At 35.9% G+C, this 19908-nt stretch overlaps 1 protein-coding gene across 6 annotated transcripts in view; it reads left to right on the top strand.

Annotated features, from left to right (window-relative positions):
* CNOT4 (CCR4-NOT transcription complex subunit 4) overlaps window positions 1-19908 on the top strand; it is a 141450-nt gene that overhangs the window by 102439 nt on the left and 19103 nt on the right. For 4 of the 6 annotated variants that reach the window (XM_046020276.1, XM_046020278.1, XM_046020277.1 and 1 more), the window contains exons 8-10: window positions 516-573; window positions 4043-4292; window positions 6021-6518. In XM_046020276.1, coding sequence (XP_045876232.1) covers window positions 516-573; window positions 4043-4292; window positions 6021-6518 — 806 coding nt within the window. Of the gene's footprint in view, window positions 1-515; window positions 574-4042; window positions 4293-6020; window positions 6519-11499; window positions 14668-19908 lie in introns of those variants that run through there. The other 2 variants (XM_046020280.1, XM_046020281.1) reach the window with 1 other exon arrangement.

Genomic DNA, 19908 nt, shown 5'->3' on the forward strand with positions numbered 1-19908 from the left:
ACACAAAAGTTTTCGTTTTGTATGTGTGCATTCATACGTACACATAGGCCTCTCTAGGGTTCTAAGTGGGATATTCTAGGTTCTAAGTAAAGGAAATTTATTGCTCTTAAGAACTTGTAGAGAACATTTGAGTGACTTTTATGCCCTCTGTTAAACACCTGGAAAAAATACGTGAGTAGTATTTCAGGAATTTTAATGGGGAATTTATCATGTGCACAAAACTGAACAATGAATTAAATTTTTGACCTATACAATAATACTCATTTTAAGCAGTACCTTTTTTTTCTTTGTAAGTTATTATTTGACCCATTGTTTTTGGAGAATCTAATTAGAATGTACATTGCTCAAGGGTAGGGATTTGATCTTATATTTCTTTGTATCCTCAACATCTCAGCTAATATCTTTACATCAGTGTTATGATAATAAAATGTCTTTTTCTGGCTTTGGGGAAGTTTGTTTTTATTTTGCGAGAGTGACTTTACTCTGATTTTCTCTGATGTGTTTTCTTTTTACAGCCCCATTGACAAACCTTCAGATTCTCTCAGTATAGGGAATGGTGATAACTCCCAACAGGTAAGATTTTGATTCTGTGTTGCTTCATTTATCTTCCATTCCCTGAAATGGCATTCTATGCAAGTAAATTTTCTGGGTGGTGGAAAATACTTTAAATACGGAAACAATTTAAAAATACTGTTAGTGGATATTTTAAAGTCTGTTATAATTAGTCCTCCTTTCTTCCACAGAATATACTGTTAGGGTATAATTTAATTAACCCTTTCTTGATGACTCAGAATTATCCTTATGACCACATGTTTTATTGTACTGTGTGGCAATATATTAGTGTCCTAAGAATCTACTGATACTATTAATCTTTTTGACCCTACTCCAAAATCGTCTCAGACTAGCATGCCTTCTTCATTCTTGATTTCAAGAGTTGTTTCTCTTATATGCTCCCCTTTTTGCTTCTTGTCAGCTTTAATTTTCTGTTTCTCACAGTGTCCTTGCCTCCAGCAGTTTTCTCTTTCCCCCAAATGACTATGGGCTTTGAAATAATAAACCAAATAGTTCAAAGTTGTATCCATATTGATACTGATCCACATTGAGTGAGGTCCTGAACTTTGTATATTGCTTTGTATCATCTTGTCTAGGTGCTAGTTTTTCCACTGCATAAGTTCCTGTATACCTTGCTGCATTGGTACAGAAAAAAGTAGTTCTAATCTGTTCCATAAGGAATGGCCAGTTCCCCACAGTGTTTGTGAGGAACGTAGAGATCTAAAATACACTGCTTTTTCAAAATTTTTGCTTATAGGTTCCATGAAAGAATTTGAAAATCAATATGTCCTTTGTATATTTTAGGTTAACATTAAAGATTTTTTCATATTAACTTAAGAATCATTGTAAAGGATGTAATTTTCAGGGTACTGTAGATATTGGTATTTTTAAATAAAAGCACTACATTGCTTTTTAATAAGTAAGAGATTCAAATATCAAATATTTTGTTGCTCTGTCATTTTAAGAATTTATACTTTTTTTTTTTTTTTAGATTTTTATTTATTTACTTGACAGAGAGAGAGAGGGATCACAAGTAGGCAGAGAGGCAGGCAGAGAGAGAGGCAGGGAAGCAGGCTCCCCTGCTGAGCAGGGAGCCGGATGTGGGGCTCGATCCCAGGGCTCTGAGATCATGACCTGAGCCAAAGGCAGAGGCTCAACCACTGAGCCACCCAGGCGCCTCAAGAATTTATACTTTTTTTAAACAATCAAATGTTACATCATTCCGTGTTCTTCTTGAACTCATTCTACTCATTCTACTTCTGCTGTTAGAGAATTTAAATACAGTATAGTTTATTTTTTTTTTAAGATTTTATTTATTTATTTGAAAGAAGGAGAGAGAGAGAGGTGCTCAGGAGGAGAGAGAGGGCATGCTCATGAGAGAGAGGGCATGAGCAAGGAGGAGGGGCAGAGGGAGAAGCAGACTCCATGCTGAGCATAGAGCCTGATGCAGGGCTCAATCCCAGGACCCTGAGTCATGACCTGAGCCGAAGGCAGACACTTAACCAACCGAGCCACTGAAGTGGCCCAGCAATATAGTTTATTCTTGACAGGCATATACCTCTCTCAAAAATAGACATGAATTTTCAAGTGGAAACAGTATTTTTTTCTGACACTAGGCTTTAAATGCCAATTTTCTTTCTTTTTAAAAACTTTTTTAAAAGATGTATTTACTGGGGTGCTTGGGTGGCTCAGTGGGTTTGGCCTCTGCCTTCAGCTCGGGTCATGATCTCAGAGTCCTGGGATCGAGCGGGCATCAGGCTCTCTGCTTGGCAGGGTACCTGCTCCCCCCACCACCAATGCCTGCATTTCTGCCTACTTGTGATCTCTGTCTGTCAAATAAATAAATAAAATCTAAAAAAAAAAAAAAAAACCCACACACACAAAAAACAAACAAAAAAGATGTATTTACTTATTTGAGAGAGGGAGAAACTTAAGCAGACTCCCCCTGAGTACAGAGCCCATTAGGGGGCTCAGTCTCTGGACACTGAGATCATGATCTGAGTGGAAATGGAGTCAGACACTTAACTGACTGTACCACCTAGGCATCCTCCAACTTACTTTCTTCTGAATTTTTATTCATAGTTTTGATTTGATCAAAGCAACTTAAATAGAGATTTTGATAAAATAAATCATTAAACACAAACACTAAAATTGTATTGGAAATTCATTTTTTAATGAGATGGATAGGTCTCTGTTACAATTAATTGGTTTTCATGGGGCACCTAGGTGGCTCAGTTGGTTAAGCATCCGCCTTCAGCTTAACTCATGATCCCAGAGTCCTGGGATCAAGCTCTGCATTGGGCTTCTGCTCAGTGGGAAGTCTGCTTCTCCCTCTCCCTCTGCCCCACCCTCCTTGTGCATGTGCACTCTTTCTCAATAAATAAAATCTTTAAAAAATATATAAATAAATAAAATTGGTTTTCATATATCCATGGGTGAATATTACCTGTTGGTACCAGGAAACAAGTTTCAACAATGTTAGTCGTGTTTTCATTTTTGTAAATGTCAGTGCTGAGTGTCTTGTTCATGTAAGTGGATGGAAGAAAGAGTATTATCATATCAAATTTTTGAACTTCTGAATTAAATACCTAAGAATCATATGAAGAATCATCATAAAAATTATTTATTTATTTTAAGATTTGATTTATTTATTTGTCAGAGAGAGAAAGACAGTGAGAGAGGGAACACAAGCAGGGGGAGTGAGAGAGGGAGAAGTAGGCTTCCCGCTGAGCAAGCAGCCCGATGTGGGGCTCAATCCTAGGACCCTCTGAGATCATGACCTGAGCTGAAGGCAGACACTTAACGATTGAGCCACCCAGGCGCCCCACAAAAATTATTTTTAATGATGTGTTTAGAAATAACATGATAAGATCTTCTTTCCATTTTGTTTAAAACTTAAGTATTAGGCACCTGAGTGGCTTAGTTGGTTGAGCGCCTGCCTTCGGCTCAAGTCATGATCCCAGAGTCCTGGGCTCCCTGCTTGGTGGGGAGCCTGCTTCTCCTTCTGCCTGCTGCTCCCCTTGCTTGTACTCTCTCTATGTCAAATAAATAAATAAAATCTTAAGAAAAAAACAAACTCAAGTATTGGGAATCATTTAGTTTGCAAAACAGTCTAGTCATTAGTCACTCTAATCACCAACCTGAGTATTTCTAATAATATATTTGATGCTCTCAGGAAGTTTTCACTCTGGTCAGATTACTATAGTTAGATCCCAAAGAGTGAGCAGTAATAGTCTTTTCTTTGTAAAGTGAGAAGATAGGTTCTGAAAGGAGAGGAGATTGGCTTAGTCTTCTCAAGGAGGAGTCAATTTTAGAAAAGAGTACATTTGTAATTGATGGATTTTTTGCAAGTTCATGTACTCATAAAAAAGTCTTTAAGCACCCCAGTTTGAAGACCACTTTTCTAATGCCGTTTGTTCCAAGCTTTTTTAATGGCAGCTTATTAAAGTGTATAAACTTCTATTGATGATTCTTTTCTTTTCCTATTTAGATATCTAACAGTGATACGCCTTCACCACCACCTGGTTTATCAAAATCCAATCCAGTCATCCCCATCAGTTCATCCAATCACAGTGCACGGTCTCCTTTTGAAGGGGCAGTAACTGAGTCACAGTCGTTATTCTCAGATAACTTTCGCCATCCCAACCCAATCCCAAGTGGGCTTCCTCCTTTCCCCAGCTCCCCACAGACATCCAGTGACTGGCCTACAGCACCAGAGCCACAGAGTCTCTTCACATCAGGTATACAGCAGTACTACTGCATGTTAATATTTTTACTCAGGCTGAAATGAGAACTTGCTTGATGTGTTTTTACCACTTTAAGCACCCACTCTGTTTTTCATAAGTTGTAAACATTTAAACTACATGGAGTAAGATGGTTGGATAAGTAGTTAAATGACCTAGAACTTACCGTGTTAACGGTTTTCTCCAGAAAGCAAAGGATAGATAATTTCTCTGATAATAAAATGCTTATTCCTCTAAGAATTTTTAAGGGCTTACATTTTTTATTGTATTTGTGTTTAGATAGTTAAATTTAAGGTGTTTTTTTTTTCTCCAGCTGACGAAGAGGTTTGTTAATATTGAAAATTATATTTTGGCATTTTTGAGCCATTTTTATTTTTATTCATTGTAAATTTTCTAATTGCTACGAAGGATGGCATAAAATTAACATTGAAAATATAGCACCTATTATCAGTGGAGCAGACAATTTTAAAAAATACATAAAGTTTTAAGTAGGTTTTTTTCATTGTTAACATTTTTTCCCTAGCATTATATAAAGCATATATTCAAAATTACTTAGACTTTGTCTTTGATAAATGCATTTTTTATTTTTTATTTCTTTTTTTAATATTTTTTTAAATTTTATTTATTTGACAGAGAGAAATCACAACCAGGCAGAGAGGCAGGCAGAGAGGCAGGCAGAGAGGCAGGCAGAGAGAGATGAGGAAGCAGGCTCCCCGAGGAGCAGAGAGCCCGATGCGGGGCTCGATCCCAGGACCCTGGGATCATGACCTGAGCCGAAGGCAGAGGCTTTAACCCACTGAGCCACCCAGGCGCCCCGATAAATGCATTTTTAAAAATAAACTTTATTAATTGAAGTCTGTCACATCATATTTATTACCTTATTTCACTGAACTGACTTTTCCCAGGTTTTGTTTATGAATAGCTTAAGGTATAATTTGGGTTTCAAGTACTTTGTTTTTTTGATTACCAAAATCAGTCTATATAATTCAGTTTTTTGAACTTGGTAACTTAAGATGAAATCATTGTTAGAAGTATATGAGACCTTTTATAATATTATAATCTTGAAAAAAAATTTTTTTATTAACATATAGTATATTTGCCCCAGGGGTACAGGCCTGTGAATCATCAGGCTTACATACTTCACAGCACTCAGCATATCACATACCCTCCCCAACGTCCATACCCTACCCCTCTACCCCTGGCAACCCTCAGTTTGTTTTGTGAAATTAAGAGTCTCTTTTGGTTTGTCTCCCTCCCGATCCCATCTTGTTTCATTTTTTCCTTCCCTACCCCCCAAACCCCCCACTCTGCCTCTCAAATTCCTCATATCAGGGAGATCGTATGATAATTGTCTTTCTCTGATTAACTTATTTCCCTCAGCATAATACACTCTAGTTCCATCCACGTTGTTGCAAATGGCAAGATTTCATTCTTTTTGATGACTGAATAGTGTGTGTCTGTGTGTGTGTGTGTATCAATCACAGCTTCTATATCCATTGTATGTATATATACATATACCATATCTTCTTTATCCATTCATCTGTTGATGGACATCTAGGTTCTTTATAATATTATAATTTAATATGCTAAGAAATCATACAGATTTTGGATATATTTGCCTTTATCTTGTAATACGATGTGTTTAACTTTCACTGGTATGGACACCAGTTAGGTATACAAGTGAGCTATGTATTTTAAATTTATCACTAATTGTCTTCCCAACAGAAACAATCCCAGTATCATCCTCTACAGACTGGCAAGCAGCATTTGGCTTTGGTTCTTCTAAACAACCAGAGGATGACTTGGGTTTTGATCCCTTTGATGTCACTCGAAAAGCCTTAGCAGACCTGATTGAAAAGGAACTGTCAGTCCAAGACCAGCCTTCCCTTTCGCCCACATCTCTTCAGAACTCCTCTTCACACACTACAACCGCCAAAGGTCCGGGCTCTGGATTCCTGCATCCTGCTGCACCGACAAATGCCAACTCTCTCAATAGTACCTTTTCAGTCTTGCCACAGAGGTTCCCTCAATTTCAGCAGCACCGAGCAGTTTATAATTCATTCAGTTTTCCAGGCCAGGCAGCCCGCTATCCTTGGATGGCCTTTCCACGCAATAGCATCATGCACTTGAACCACACAGCAAACCCCACCTCAAATAGTAATTTCTTGGACTTGAATCTCCCGCCACAGCACAACACAGGTCTGGGAGGGATCCCTATAGCAGGTAGGTTCGTTTATAGCCTTTGAGAATTTGTGAATAACTCATGCCTTCAGGTGTTGGGTGGGTAGGGAGGGAATTTTTGAATAACAGAGAGTACTTATTATTCTTGGAAATTTCTATGGGGAAAAAAAGTCCTTATCATAATCTAAAAAAATTTTAATTGGATGGATGCCTTGTAATATTGAGCTTTATAAGGATGGTGGAGTATTATACCTACTTATAACTTGGAAGCATTTTATTTAACAGGGTAGTTACCAAACATTCATATGGAATATAAATGCACAAAGAAAAAGAAAAAAAATATGCTCTGAAATTATGGTGCTGGGAAGTCCAACACCACGGTACAAATTCCAATTATACATTCTGAAAGTAAATTGATTCAAAAAACATTTTTGGAAATGGTAATTAGTGAGAGCATGAGGGATAAAGCCACTCTCTACTTTTGGCAGTTACTTATTTTGACTGATACACATGCGCAAACACACACACACACAAACTGTGCTATATGTTAATAAAATACTTAATATTTGAGAATGCTGATTATTAATGTTTCACAGACATACGTGTATATTTTCTGTGAAAAAGCATTTGTTCAAGGAGAGCTACTTTCCCTTTTGGTCTGTCATGTTTTTGTTTCTGGGGAAAACATTAGGTTCCTTGTAAGTGATGCCAGACTACTTCAGGTTTTGTACTGCTACCCTTGAAGGCTTCAGAACTGTGAGGTTTTAAGGTCCCATATGACATTTATTAGATCGAATGACTTCTGTATCTAAAGGAATTCTTCTTATTAATAGCTTTTTAAAAAATTGACTTAATTTGGGCTTTAGAGATGACTGGTAAAAGGGAGAGTTTGTTTCTCTCCTGATTTTCTGAAGTAAGATAGAATAGTCCCTACTCTGTTAACATAATTCATAAAATTTATTGTTATCCCTTGTCATGGCCTTTAAGATATGGCATGGCACAGTCTTAACTGTAATCATGTGATGTTACCAGCAAGTCATTTGTTCTCTTGTTTTTAGCAAGGTTGATAGGTGAATTTGAAGAGATCCATCAGAGTTCTTTGGCTCTGTTCTCTTTGTGACCAACCACATTTCATTTTCAAGACAAATAGATGGGTTAAGAGAATATGGTTTGTGGCTTTTGATACAGTGAATTTAACAGTTGATACAGTGAAGTTAATTTACATAAGCATGATACACCAATGTAGCTGTTTGTATACTTGTGGGACTCATTATATTTGTTCATTTGATTATGGTAGTTAGTAGGTACTTCAGAGTGACACTTTTCAGTCTTCTCATTCTATGTGATATTCACTTTTGAAACACTTAAGTACTCAGTTCCTGATACTGTTTTTTTTCTTCCATTCAAGACAGTATATTAGAGTGTAATTTTGTTTTGTTTTGCTTTAATCATTTAGAAACTTGGCATTTTAATGACTGGTAGTGCATCTCATAACTCATTATTACATTAAGAGTTAAAGTTAAGTTCCCCTAAATACCCTAAACATTTAAGAATAAAATAATAAACCAATTACAATATTTGGGTTTCTGTTTGCCCAGCAATGAACTAGGCCATGTGGGTAATATAAAGGAACTATAAGATATGGATACTATTTCCAGGTATTCTGCAGTGTAGTTGAAGAAATAAATTTAATATTATGTATGAGAGTGGTAACTATATGATAACTGGAATCTGAGAGATCTCAATTGAGCCTGTAATTATTGGGGAGGCTTCACTGAAGAAGTAGGAATTGATTTGTACTATGGTATCTTGGATTTGGGTTAGTGGGGAAAAGAGAAAGACCTTTATACTAATGGGAACTCCTGAGTAAAGGCGTGGAGGCAGGAATTAGTATGTCATTTCATTAAGAAGCGATGGAACTGCCTTCAGTAATGGGAAGTGCTTCATGTATTGTATAAATAGGTTGGACGAGAACATGGGGAGCTCTGACAGTGAGGCAGCCCAGTGTGGACTTGATATAATAGAAAGAAGGGTGCCTTTGTGGGACTTCAGTTCCTAATTGTCTTCAATGTATATTTTTATTTGGCTTATTACACGACTATCCTCAGTAAGTTATCTGTTCTTCTGATTTCACAGTTACCATATTTTCCATTAGCACAAAAAGAACAATTTTAACCCAGATATTTCAAATCAGTGTATATTGTGAAAATGCCACAGTGGTAATGAATAATTACTGATTTGTGAGTGTAGTCATCCAGATGTTAGTCATTTGAAATCTTCACTGAAACTAGATACTTTATGAAAAAAATGTGGCATTAAATTATGGTCTTATCTTTGTGGGTTTTCCTTTTAACATATACTCAACTGTAGAGCATAAAATACTTTTTTTTCCCAGAAATTCTAAGAATGAAGTCACCAACGTGTAGGTTCTGAATCTTTGTCATATTTTGTGGGAGGTTGGGAGAGTTTGTTATTTCAGATTTTCAGTTTTTGACTACGCATACTTGTTTGATATTTAAATGGTGACTTATGATTAAGCTTTATTATTAGATTATTTTTAAGTCTCTGATGACAAGAGAAATTGTAGTTTAATGCAACAAAATATTTAAAATTGTTAATAAGAGTTACACAGAATACTCTCATGTCCTATAAATATTTGGCAAATATCTCAGGAAGATGAATGTGCTAAACCTCAAAACAGAATAGTTATATAATTGTAGCTGGATCATTTAGGATTTTCAGTAACAATTAGAAATGACAGAAAGTAAAATTCTAGAAAACGATGTTCATTTTAACTATGTCTGATTTGAAGCAATTTAATACCTAGGCAATATCTGCCTCTCCCACCCCTAGTTGTAAATCAGTTGTACTTGAGTTGAACCTTTGAAATAGGTTCAACTTTGTATCCTGCAATGAATATCATGGTATCTTACCAGAGTAGCTGTTGGTGAAGTGCTTCATAATGGAGGGTACCTTCTGTTTCTATGATATCTGAAACTTTAAGATATGCTTAGACAGTATTCAACACTGGAAAAGGCATGTATATTTATTTATTCTTTAGCTATGTAGAGCAAAACACAGTAGGGTCCCTGGCCTTTAAGACCAAATACTCAGGTGTCAGTCACCTGTATATCCTACAGATACCATGTCTATATTTATTATATATTTGTATTTAAATTTTTAGTTTTGGTTTGTTTCAGTTAAATTATTAAAAATTGGTATGTCTGAAACCTATCATGGGAAGGACAGTTGCCAGAGGCTTGACAGAAATGCAGCTTCCATTTCTTACGCCTACATGAAAACTTTTTTTGTTTAAAATCAGTTATTAATTAGGTAAAATCTTTTTTAGCAGCATTTTCTTGGCTGCTCATCCAGTTTGCTATAATCCTGGAAGGATTTTTGAAATAAATATTCTTGGGGGGAAACTTTGATTAGTGGACAACTATAGTAGGTCCATTCAGATCTTTTTTGTTACTGGAACCATGTGCTTTTGTTTAAGCAGTGACTTTTCTGAAAAAAGTGACTTATCTTGTTCAACTCATTCTTTTAGAAAAAGCAAAGCTGTATTCCAGAAAGGTTAAATAATTTATTAAAGGTCAAACATTCAATTAGTAGTAGAATTAGGACAAGTACCCAGATCCCACATTCAGACTGAAGTGTTTTTCCAGTACAATGTTGTTCACCTTCACAACTGAAGATCACTGGCATGTACTTTAACTTGGCTTTCTTCCCATAGTAATTGATTGTTGCTCTCACACACTTGCAGGTCCCTTTTCATCAACAGTATCTATTCATGAGACAGTTGGCCCAGCTCAGGGATATGGCCTACAGCTTACAAAGTAGAATGAAGTTTATCGACTTGATAAAAATTAATCTCTTGCAAAGTCTTATCAGTACCATGTTCTCACCAAGAACTCTAGTCTAGAATTTCCTCTACACAGCTTTCTTGCTATGTACTTGGAGTTTATAGAATTTTGGCCAATTTACTGAAAAATTATGAAATAACCTGTTCTAAAGGCTGAGAGTCTTCCTTCATTGTGTCAGTTAAATATTTCCAAATGTAATTTTGCAGATTTGTTTTTCAAAGAACTCTCTGCCAAGATGTTTTTATTCTATGATGCTAAAAATTATTTGGAAAACAAATAATAGTAAGTCTCAGTCTATTAAGCATTGTTGTTTTAAGATATTCTTAGAGAAATACTTGAAACTGTTTAGGATTGGATTTTTTTCATGTTTTTGTTCATTCAAATTTTACTTGTAAGAGGACATTTTTCTTTAAATTTTATTACTGAATTAGCTATTTTAACTAGTGACTTGATTGGATTTTGAGTCATATGTGAAACAAGTCACTTGCAGTCCGTAATTATCAATTATAATTAGGAGAACTGATCTCATTTCATGTATAGTTCTCTGACCTAGAAGTAGTCATCTCGCTTTCAGTCAATTGGATCGTTGTACCGTTAGCATTTTACTCTTTTCTAATTCCTTCAGAAGTACACAGTGAATTATCAGATGCTGTGTGGTAATTTGCTGAATTAATATTTATATCTTTTTGTTTATTTTTTATGAACATAATTTCTGCCTTTAAAACATGAATTTGTCATTTTTCCTTTTACAAAACATTTTTACATCTGTGAACTTATTTTTTAATTTTTTTCACGAAATACTGTTAACTGTTAGAGGAGTATCTGAATTTAAAAGGGGTCCAATTGGCTTGGAAAAGAATGGCTTTCCTGGTCTCTCTTTTTTTTTTTCTTTTTGTCTATTTATAATCCTAAATCTATTATATTTGTTCTTATATCTGACATAGTATTAAATTGAAGGGTGTGTTTATAGTGTAACTACTTTCTAGGTACTTGATAAGTTTATATTTTAAAATTCATGTCTTGTTTCACACCCAGATTCCAGCCATTAAGCATGTATTTTATATATGTATCAGTATTCCAAATATTGAAATCATTTTTAAAGGGACTGTTAACAAATCTAGTCACCCATAACTAGACCATGACTGACTTTTCCACAGGGGAAGAAGAGGTGAAGGTTTCGACCATGCCACTGTCAGCCTCTTCCCATTCATTACAACAAGGACAGCAGCCTACAAGTCTCCACACTACTGTGGCCTGACAACAGAACTGAGAGGAGAGGATTAGACTCTGGGGTGCTTGCATGGGCAACCGGATTTTTGCATGATTCCTTTCTGATTTCGCATTTAATGTATACACCCAAAAGAGCCAATATAAACGTTCCTCATGCCTACAACTAGTGTGTTACCTCATAGTTGCTAAAGTATTTCTTCATTAGGCCTTTAACACGATTTATTAGCATAATAATTTTGGCATTGTTTCTCATGAGTGATACTATTTTTAACTCACACAAATAAACTTGTAGTACTAATTAAGATCCCAGATGAGATTAGCTAGAATTGTTCTTATTTTGGCTCTATTACTGAAATTATGCAAAGATAATGGTAGTTCCTTGTTTTCTGATTTGTGAAAAAAATGGTAATAACCTAATATACTCATGAAAAATTTGAAAATTAAGATAATGTCTATTGCATTTCTTTGAATGCTTGAGAAGAAAGAAAACATATCAAACAAAATTGGTGGTGTTGTTTAATGCTCAGAAGGATGTTGTCAGCAATTATTTTTAGTTGTATGGATTTATAGCCTATATTAATGCATTACATGTTTAGAAACTGTTTTTGTTGTCTCTCATTTGCACATTTGCACTTTCTTTTTGAATGGTTGTTAATTATATTTAGAAGGTTAATTATTATAGACTAAATGCAATATCTCTTTTCTAATGCACTGCCTAGTATACCAGGAAATGCCTCAGAAACAGAATTTCAACTTACAGTTGATTTATCAGAAACTTGAATATGGGGTAAACATTGTATGTGAGAAGCAACCATAGTAGTGTATAACATTTTTATGGAACAAACGGTAGTTCTGTGAGATATCTGTTTGGAAACTTCATTGTTTAATAATTGAAATGTGATAATAAAGCTATATTACAAGTACCTGGCCAGAATGAGACTAAGGTGGAGGAGGAGAGATTGGGGATCCTCTAAAATTAGGCCATGTAAGTTGTCGTAGGTAATTTTGACCACAGAGGATAGTGAAGTACTTTATGAGAACATGATATGCAGTGATGTTTCTGGATAATACACAGTTTTTTCAAAAATAGTTTTAAAGCTGATAAAATAAACTGAATTCAGTTCCGAGCAGTGGACAAAAAAAAAAAGCTGATTGAGAAAACATGACCATATTCTGCCTGATTAAATATCTGGGAAGAATGGGGAAAGTCAGATCTCTTCTTGACGTTTTCAAAAAACAATTATGATAAAAGATATGCCTTTATTTGTTAAAAATATTAAGAGTAATGTGAATACCAAAAAAGGAATCCTAAGGATTTTAAAATAATAATTATTTAAAAAAACACATTAGGAGATTATACTTAATATCATGTTGGCATTTTTCAAGACTACCTCTCTATATGAAGTCTGGTTATTTTCTGTTAGGTGTAATACAGCAAACGTAATGGCTTTGTCCTCAGGTATAGTGGGTAAGCTAAAATGTGTTCTTCGATGTCCTTTGATTTGGTTAACTGAGGTGTAGGAACAGCTAATTATCTAGCCATTTAAATTATTTTTGTAAATTCTGCATAAGTGACAATCTTTAATTTCTATTCAAAACTGACTTTAGGGCAGCAGTACAAGAAATTTAGAAAATACAAGTAAAACACTGTCAACTTATTAGACAGAAGCCTTTGATCATGGGTTAATTACAGTTTCATTTTTGCTGTAAGATGCCAAGACATCCACTTAATGTCTTCTGTGGTGCTAGGGTTCCTAGGCTTTGGGCTCCCTGTAGTGAAGCTTACTAGTACATAGCTTTCTCTAGCTATCAGTGCAAGCCTTTCATCTCCTGGATCTTCTTACCAAGACAGATGGTTTCTTTACTTTACTTCTTTGTGTTGAGAGAGCGATCCACCTGTTAAACAAGGCTTCTTTCCTGTGGTCGCTTTCTCTCTCCGTTTTCCTTCCTTGCCAAGGCCAAAAAATCGTTAGGTATTTTATCTATACTTGCTAGAACCCAAAACTCTCTCCCTGCCTGCTGCTTTATTCTTCACACTTTTGACACACACCAAACTTCAGGAAAATGCATCTTGGGCACTTAGGTTCCAGTTTAATTATTTTCACATTGAAAAGCTAAAGATTATCCTTTAACTTTGTAATTTCGAGCCCTTGTAAGCCTAGAATAATAAGTCTCACCATTTTGCTTACCTAATATTTCATATAGTATGGTTTTTTAAAAAGGTTAAGTCTTGAAATCATGGTGGTAATTAATTATATTAAAGCACAGAAGAAATTACACAACACAAAAGAAAGTACCACTTCATATAGCAAGTAAGTTGATTAAGCCAAATGATGGTAAAGAATGAAAAATTCTAAAAAACTCAGATTAATTTTTGTTAAATTCCTGCGTGATGAATGTCTCATGCACAAGGGAAACTTTTTATGCTTTTACATCCCAACTTTTAAAAAATGTAACTAGTCTCTTTCTTAAATCAGGAACTGTAAACGCCAGAATTCAGAACCCTTTGGATGGACTAGTGAAGTTTTGTACGTATGTACAGCTGTCCATATTTTTCTGGGGAGAAAATCCATAGCTATTAGATTTATAAAGGGCTTGGTGATACCCCATCCCATCCCCTACCCCAGGAAGAGAAGTTAAGAACTGCTACCCTGAAATGACTTTAGTGCCACTGTAGGAAATAGAGAACTGGAGTGAATGATTTAAGTCATGATGAATGTAAAGTGCCTCTTTTTTTATTTTCTTAAAGATTCCATTAGAAAATATTTTCTGACTCATGATATTTTCCTTTTCATTCTACTGTCGCATGTTTTTCCAGGTGGTGCTTTTGTATACTGCCCTTACTACAACAAAATATTAGTCAAATATTTGAGAGCCTATTCTGTATGGTGACCTTTAGTTAGGTCTTGAGGGCTAAATAAAGCATAGATCCCGTCATTAAGGGTTACAGTCTAGTGACAGTTTTATTTCAGGTTGTTTCTTTAGGGTCAGCTCTTAATATATTTTAACAAGAACAGCTGCAGTGGTCTAGACTCATTTATTACTCATTGCTCTGACAGTGGCAACATAGGGTATTAAATATTGATACCTGAAAATTAAAATATGTGATAATTTAAATTTAAATCACATATTAAAATATGTGATAATTTGGAGGGAGTGAAAAAAATCTTAATACGGAAGACATACATTCACAATTTTGACTTGAATATCTTAGTCATGTGTTTATGCTCATGTCTCTAACTCTTAGTGTTCTAGGTGTTAAATAGAACTTTATATATGTTCTTTTAAAGAAAATACTTGAATGCATTGTGTCTGTGCACCTTTTTTATTGACATTTTTCCTATTCGTATGGTGTTCCAAGCACCTTCAAGATTGCCAGAGCTCTTTTCTGCTGTGACACAGGTCCATAAGGTAGCAACTCCCACAGAGACGTGGGCTTAGAAAGCCAAGAAAAAGGAGGAATGAATTGCAGGTACATAGATGTCTTACAAAATGATAACCATTGTGTTATTTATGCATACATTAAAAACTGGAGGATGTTTTATCCTTTTGAGTTATAAGGTTTTTAGATTTTTCTGTTTATTTGATCTTTGAGGTATTCCCAAATTTGCATAATTGGCTTTTTATCATACAGTTGAAAACACAATAATGTTTTTAAAAGGTTATCTTATAAAGAGGTGATAACCCAAAACAATGATACGTCTTTTTCTATAAAATATAGACCAAAGTCAGTTAACCAGTGTCAAGCTAGTCCTTCTGCCCTTAGTGCGGTACCTTTCTCCTCTCACCCTTTTTTTATCTGAGTAGTACCTACTGCTTGTCTCCTTATGTTGAGTAAATGGCAGTAATATACACAGGTATTTACACATAAATGGCAGTAATATACACAGGTATTTACACATGAAATGTCTAGGGAACTAACCAAACGCTATGGTGATACAAAAGTAAAAATAGGAATTAAAGAAGTTAATGTAAGGTAGGTCAGGGAAAGGCTTCATAAAGTATGGGGCTTTTTGATGTGGAAGGATGGCTGATTTAAGGGGAAAATAGAATAAAGGGAACAGACAGAACAAAGAACCACAGACAGAGATTGGAGTGGTCTCTAGTGATTAGGAGAGAAGGACAGTAAGGAGATGGACTCATTTGAGGTATACATGTCATACAGAAAGGTAGAATAAGTGTGCAAAAGCCTTAAAAACTGGGAAGGATAGTTCAATCTTGATATGGATGTGGTCAGTGATAGAGAACTCTAGGTTCTTTGCTGAAGATGTAACTTGATTGTAGCATTTTAAAGAGATTAGTTTGATGATGTGTTTGCTTGAAATTGGGACCACTTAGAAACAGTTTCCAGTATTGGAATATTGCTGGGCAGTGCAAATAAGATAGCCTGGATTAGAACAGTAATAGTAGGAATAGAGAAGAAATGATGAATTAGAAGCCAGAAAACATGAGATTTAGGAAAAAGCCTAGGTGTCTGGTGACCTTTAAAAATTTCACTTTCATAAAGGTACGGATGGAAATCAGATTTCTAGGATTCATGAGAAAAAGTCAAGGATATGGCTATAGCAACCATTGATTACTTAAGACATTTGGCAACTAAGGGAAAGAGAAAGAGAAAGACAAGATGCTTACCAGATGGGTGGTAGATCTTAGAATGCATTGCTTTAAGGTAAGGTGGGTATTTAAATATTTAAAAGCAGAACGTACAGAGCTATTTGAGAGGAAGACATGGACAGTGCTAAAGAGAAGGCAGGCTAATCCAGTAGGGTAATAGATTTCTCTAATGCTGGGAGAAGATAAGCTCCCGAGATGAGGTTAAGTTAGGGACTTAGCTTTAGAGGAGAGGGCACTGTTCTTTTTAAGGACACCCAGAAAATCTAGGAAAGAGAAGGTGAAATTAGAGAAAATGAGAATACAGGAAGGGGACTCATCAGTTATTATCGAATGCATATTGTGTGAGAATGGGGGTGAAGAGTGAAGTTGGGACTCAGTAAAGAAAGGCGATTAAATAAACCTAGAAGTACATCAGAAAGAAATTCAAGAATTGCTGACTGAAGATAAGGATCAAATTTAAAACTTCTAGAGTCCAAATGTATATGGTTTTGTATATTTCTCTGGTTCTGCACAGAACATCAAGGATAGACAAAGCAAATATTGAGAGTTTGGTTAGAAGGTGAAAAAGAAAGGGATACAAAGATATTCAGGAAGACAACATTGAAATACCTAATCTGTGGTCAAGAAGAGTCCACTAAGGCAGGAAAGAACCAGTGGTGTGAGTGTGTTGAAGGGAGTTCAGTGACTTTAGGTTTTGGTGAGGTCGCAGAACAGGTATAGTGTTGTTAAGGGAATGACAGATTAGGAGACTGTGGTCAGCATGATGACGGTTAGTGCTAAGTGATGAGTGAGAACCAGAGAAAGGATGGCATATAAATGCCTAACATCAGGGCTGGGGGTTGGAAAGACACCTGGCTTTCTTAACCCCTGTGGTCTCTTCTCTGCTCACTTACCTTCCAGCCATTTCTTGAGAGTAAGAAAGCAGACTACATGAAAGAGAATTGTAGAAAGCATGATAATTGCCTAGGGAATTCTGGGTCAGGTTTTTTTGTAAGTTGAAGACCAGGGAAAACACCCTGTGGGATGAATGTTCCTGCAAAATGCGGGGGAAGGCTTGGGAAGAGCCAGAGATGAGACTGGACAGGTGTAGGTAAGCCCAGGGGGAGGGGTGGTGGACATGTTACTTACGATGTAGAAGATTTAGAGGCAGTAGGTCTGGTAGTTGAAGAGCCTGTATTACAAGTAGGAGCTAGTTTCTCCCAAGCACACATATAAGCTGGAAAGAACCAACCCTTCTTCTTTAGTTGTACTGGGTCATTCTGCTTTATTTCTATAGCACATTGGAATTAGAAGTAGTAGATTGGTGAAGAGTAGAAGAGAGAGAAATTCAGAATTTTATTATAACAGGTTATAAAAATGTTTTGACAGTTTGTCCCTAAAGAGAATGTGCCATGTGAATAGATAGATATAAACCCACAAGTTAATGAACTAATCTATTCTTACATTTTATATACTTAGATATGATCTTTAGGGAAAATTGCTGAAGATAAAGTGAAACAGGGATAAAGATATAGATAAATAACATTTTTTCTTTATTCAGTTAATAGCAAATATGCCTAGTTTAGTTTATTGACTAAATAAACTTTCAGTTTATTGACACTAAAATATTTTTTATTAGACTTTTTTTTTATTAACATACAATGTATTATTTGCCCCAGGGGTACAGGTCTGTGAATCGTCAGGCTTATACACTTCACAGCATTCACCATAGCACATACCCTCCCCAGTGGACATTAACACATTTTTAAACTCACTGGACTTGATCCATGTGTGTATGATCCATGTATGATATGTCAGCTGACATATCAACTATGATACTTAAAAGTGATCATACTTCAAAGTACAAGTCATCGCTCAAGAATGCTCTTCGTGAAACCATGCTGATGGATCGAAAAGCCACTGCTCCTTCCATCTCCTTTCTGCCCTGTGATTTGCTGCCGTGAGTGTTACTCTTACCAACCCTATAATGCTGGGCATACCAGCCTTTAATACCAACTTCCTTAGTCGGGAGCTTTCCCCAAGGATTAATTCTTGAGAATCCAGGATTCACGAAGAGAATCTGTTCTATTCCATAATGTTTCAGAGAGTCTGCCCTGGGTAGGAGTTACACGAAAATTTAGTTTATGCCTGTTGGGCACCTAGAACTGAAGGAAAGCCTAAGCATTCTAAGCTGCTTGAGAATTGAACTGAAGTACCTAGAAATTCCATGAAACAGCTGAAAGTTGTTGTACTTAAAGAACCAATCCATTCTCTCCAGGCTCCTTCAGACTGTAGTTCCTAAGGCAGCTACTGACTTGACTTTGTTCTTAGGCCACTCCGTGTGTGCGATTATTCTGAGGGTTCCTGGAAGTTCCCACCTGACTCAGGAACGCACTGTGCTTATTGTTCAGCTCTCTTTTGGTATTCAGACTCACTATTGTGCTCTCTCACAAAGCAACACTACAAAAGCTCCCCACCCCCTCCATAAAATGTATAAAGCCTCTAGAGCACTTAGTACCTTTTTTTTGTTGTTGTTAAATTGAAGGGAAATTCACGTAACATACAAATAATTAAAGTGTGGTCTAGTCCTGTTCTTTAAGTATCTCACTGTTACAATAGCAAAATAAAAAAACCCACTCCAGCTGTGAGAATTTTGGCCTATTCTTTGTTGAGGCTGTGTGCATCTGGACTCGGTGTTTTACCTTGTAGGGTGCCATGCTTCTTCACAACAATACAGTTTAAGATTGTGGGTGAAGCAACTTTTATATACTACCCTTTAAAAAAAAGGGAGGAAGGCAAGGAGCTGTAGGTAAAAAAGCTTTAGGATCCGTGTTTTCCTGAGTAGGTAAAAGTGTTTGAAACAACCACCTGAATAGTTTTGAAATAGCAATAATAGTCTTTCTGTCTTTGTGACATTTGATTAGCATCATGTAAGAAAAGGTTTGCTTAGCAGAGATACATACGATAAGTGTAGTGCTCTCCACGGGTGTGAGGGTGAATGTGTGTGCGTGCACGTGTGTTGGTTTATGCTTAGTAATTTTAATTTAAATCCTCCGCTTAACGTAACAGAGGAAAAAGCCTCTGGCCATTTTTCTGTGACGTTTCATGTATTTATTCCTGCTATGTTCTGCTTAACTCATATGTTCAGGACAAATGATGCATTTATAGTCTGTTTCTAAACATTTTTTTTTTTAAAGAAATAAAGACCCTTTGAAATGCAGCAAAGCTTATCTGAACAAATATTTTCGTAGCTTTTTCTCATCAGATTTTAGTCTCACTAGTAGGCATACCCACCGCATGTCATACTCTTTGGAAAAACCTAAGGAAAGGATAATAAGAAAACTTCTGTCAGAATAAATTTCAGAGCTTTGAAATCTATAACATACTCTAACAGTCTGACTTTTAAAGACCAAGTAATAATAATAAACATGGTGCAGAAGGATTATGATTTGCCCACAATCCCATTCTAACAGTATAAAGTTCTCTTAGCCCTCACCATCTGAATTTGCCTTCATACATGTAACTCACGGAGAAGGAAACTTGAAGATCCAGAATATATCTCTTCTGTAAACTTTGTTGTGTCTTGCAGCTTGATTATTGTAGTAGTTCTTGCAAGTCAAGGGCTTTCAACTGTGAATATCAGTGCAAATAATGAATTGAAGGCTTTCAAAGTGTCTATCTGCTGATGACTGTTATTACAGACCTTCTAAGTTTTAGAAACTGATACTTACTGTGAATCAGTG

Source organism: Meles meles, chromosome 10 (genome assembly GCF_922984935.1).
Source record: "Meles meles chromosome 10, mMelMel3.1 paternal haplotype, whole genome shotgun sequence".
NCBI lineage: Eukaryota > Metazoa > Chordata > Mammalia > Carnivora > Mustelidae > Meles > Meles meles.